Source organism: Elephantulus edwardii, unplaced genomic scaffold (genome assembly GCF_000299155.1).
Source record: "Elephantulus edwardii isolate Elephantulus edwardi_28Jun2011 unplaced genomic scaffold, EleEdw1.0 scaffold00005, whole genome shotgun sequence".
Classification (NCBI taxonomy): Eukaryota; Metazoa; Chordata; class Mammalia; order Macroscelidea; family Macroscelididae; genus Elephantulus; species Elephantulus edwardii.
Window position 1 is genome coordinate 30,534,811 of NW_006399755.1, and position 1,057 is coordinate 30,535,867.

Here is a 1,057-nt window from a genome sequence, read left to right on the forward strand (position 1 = left end):
ACAATCAAATGTTCTGGGATTCCCATTCTTCTCAGTGTCTGCCACAGCTTGTTGTGATCCACACAGCCTTTGCATAGTCAATGAAGCACAGATAGACATTCCTCTGGTACTCTCTGCTTTCTGCCAAGATCCATCTAACATTGGCTATAATATCCCTAGTACCACAACCTCTTCTAAACCCAGCCTGCACATCTGGCAGTTCTCTGTTGACATGTTGCTTCAGTCATTTTTGGATAATTGTTTTTATTAAGAAACTGAAATATGTAAGGAACTTGCTCTACCAGAAAATGATTCAAGATGAATTTTTAACAATTATTACCTTACAATATTTATACTAGGAGAATCAAATTAATAAAATGGAACAAGAGAGTAAAACTCAAATTTCCCTCAGTAGCACTGAAATATGATAGAGTGTACATAATAAATTCATCAGTAAAGAAGACTTTTTGATGGTATAGTTAGTTATACTTAAGGAAGAAAAAGAATAAAAGATAATCCGTATTTTACACTACATCGGAAACTAAATTGTGCCAACTAATTGTACTAAAACAGAGATGGGGAAACAGGAATGAAGAATTAATTCTGATGACAGAAAGAAAAGCTTTCTCAGTAAAGATGATTTTCGATGTATCCTTGAAGGGTTCTTATTAAAGAGCATTGTGGATTAGAGGGGACTAGAATCAGGACGGCCAAGTCAAAGTCTCTGCGTACGAGACAATGACTCAGACAGTGAGGATCATACTCCTCCAGGATGAGCCACGTTCTGGGAAAGAGCAGGCGACCCACCCCACTGAAGAGAAAAGACACAAAAACGAGTCCAGCTGCCTGTCCCCTTAATTCCATTTTTAACCTCATACTTCTGACCACAAGCAGTTATGTTCAAAGAAGGAATGCTAAATATCAATAGAATACTTCTTCCTAATGTTCATCAAAAGATCTACTCTCAATGACAACTCAGAAATGCAAAAAGGAATTTTAAAAAAGGCTTAAAAGGTTCAAGTTACCTTTTGTTTTTTCTCTTGGTTGTCTGGGTTCTGGTTACTGACAATTTTGCTGA

General features: G+C 36.8%; 1 protein-coding gene across 1 annotated transcript in view; it reads right to left on the reverse strand.

Annotated features, from left to right (window-relative positions):
- The window catches only part of INADL (InaD-like (Drosophila)), a 462,714-nt gene that overhangs the window by 283,863 nt on the left and 177,794 nt on the right, over positions 1 to 1,057 (reverse strand). The window contains exon 26 of the mRNA XM_006879774.1: positions 1,005 to 1,053. Coding sequence (XP_006879836.1) covers positions 1,005 to 1,053 — 49 coding nt within the window. The remainder of the gene's footprint in view (positions 1 to 1,004; positions 1,054 to 1,057) is intronic.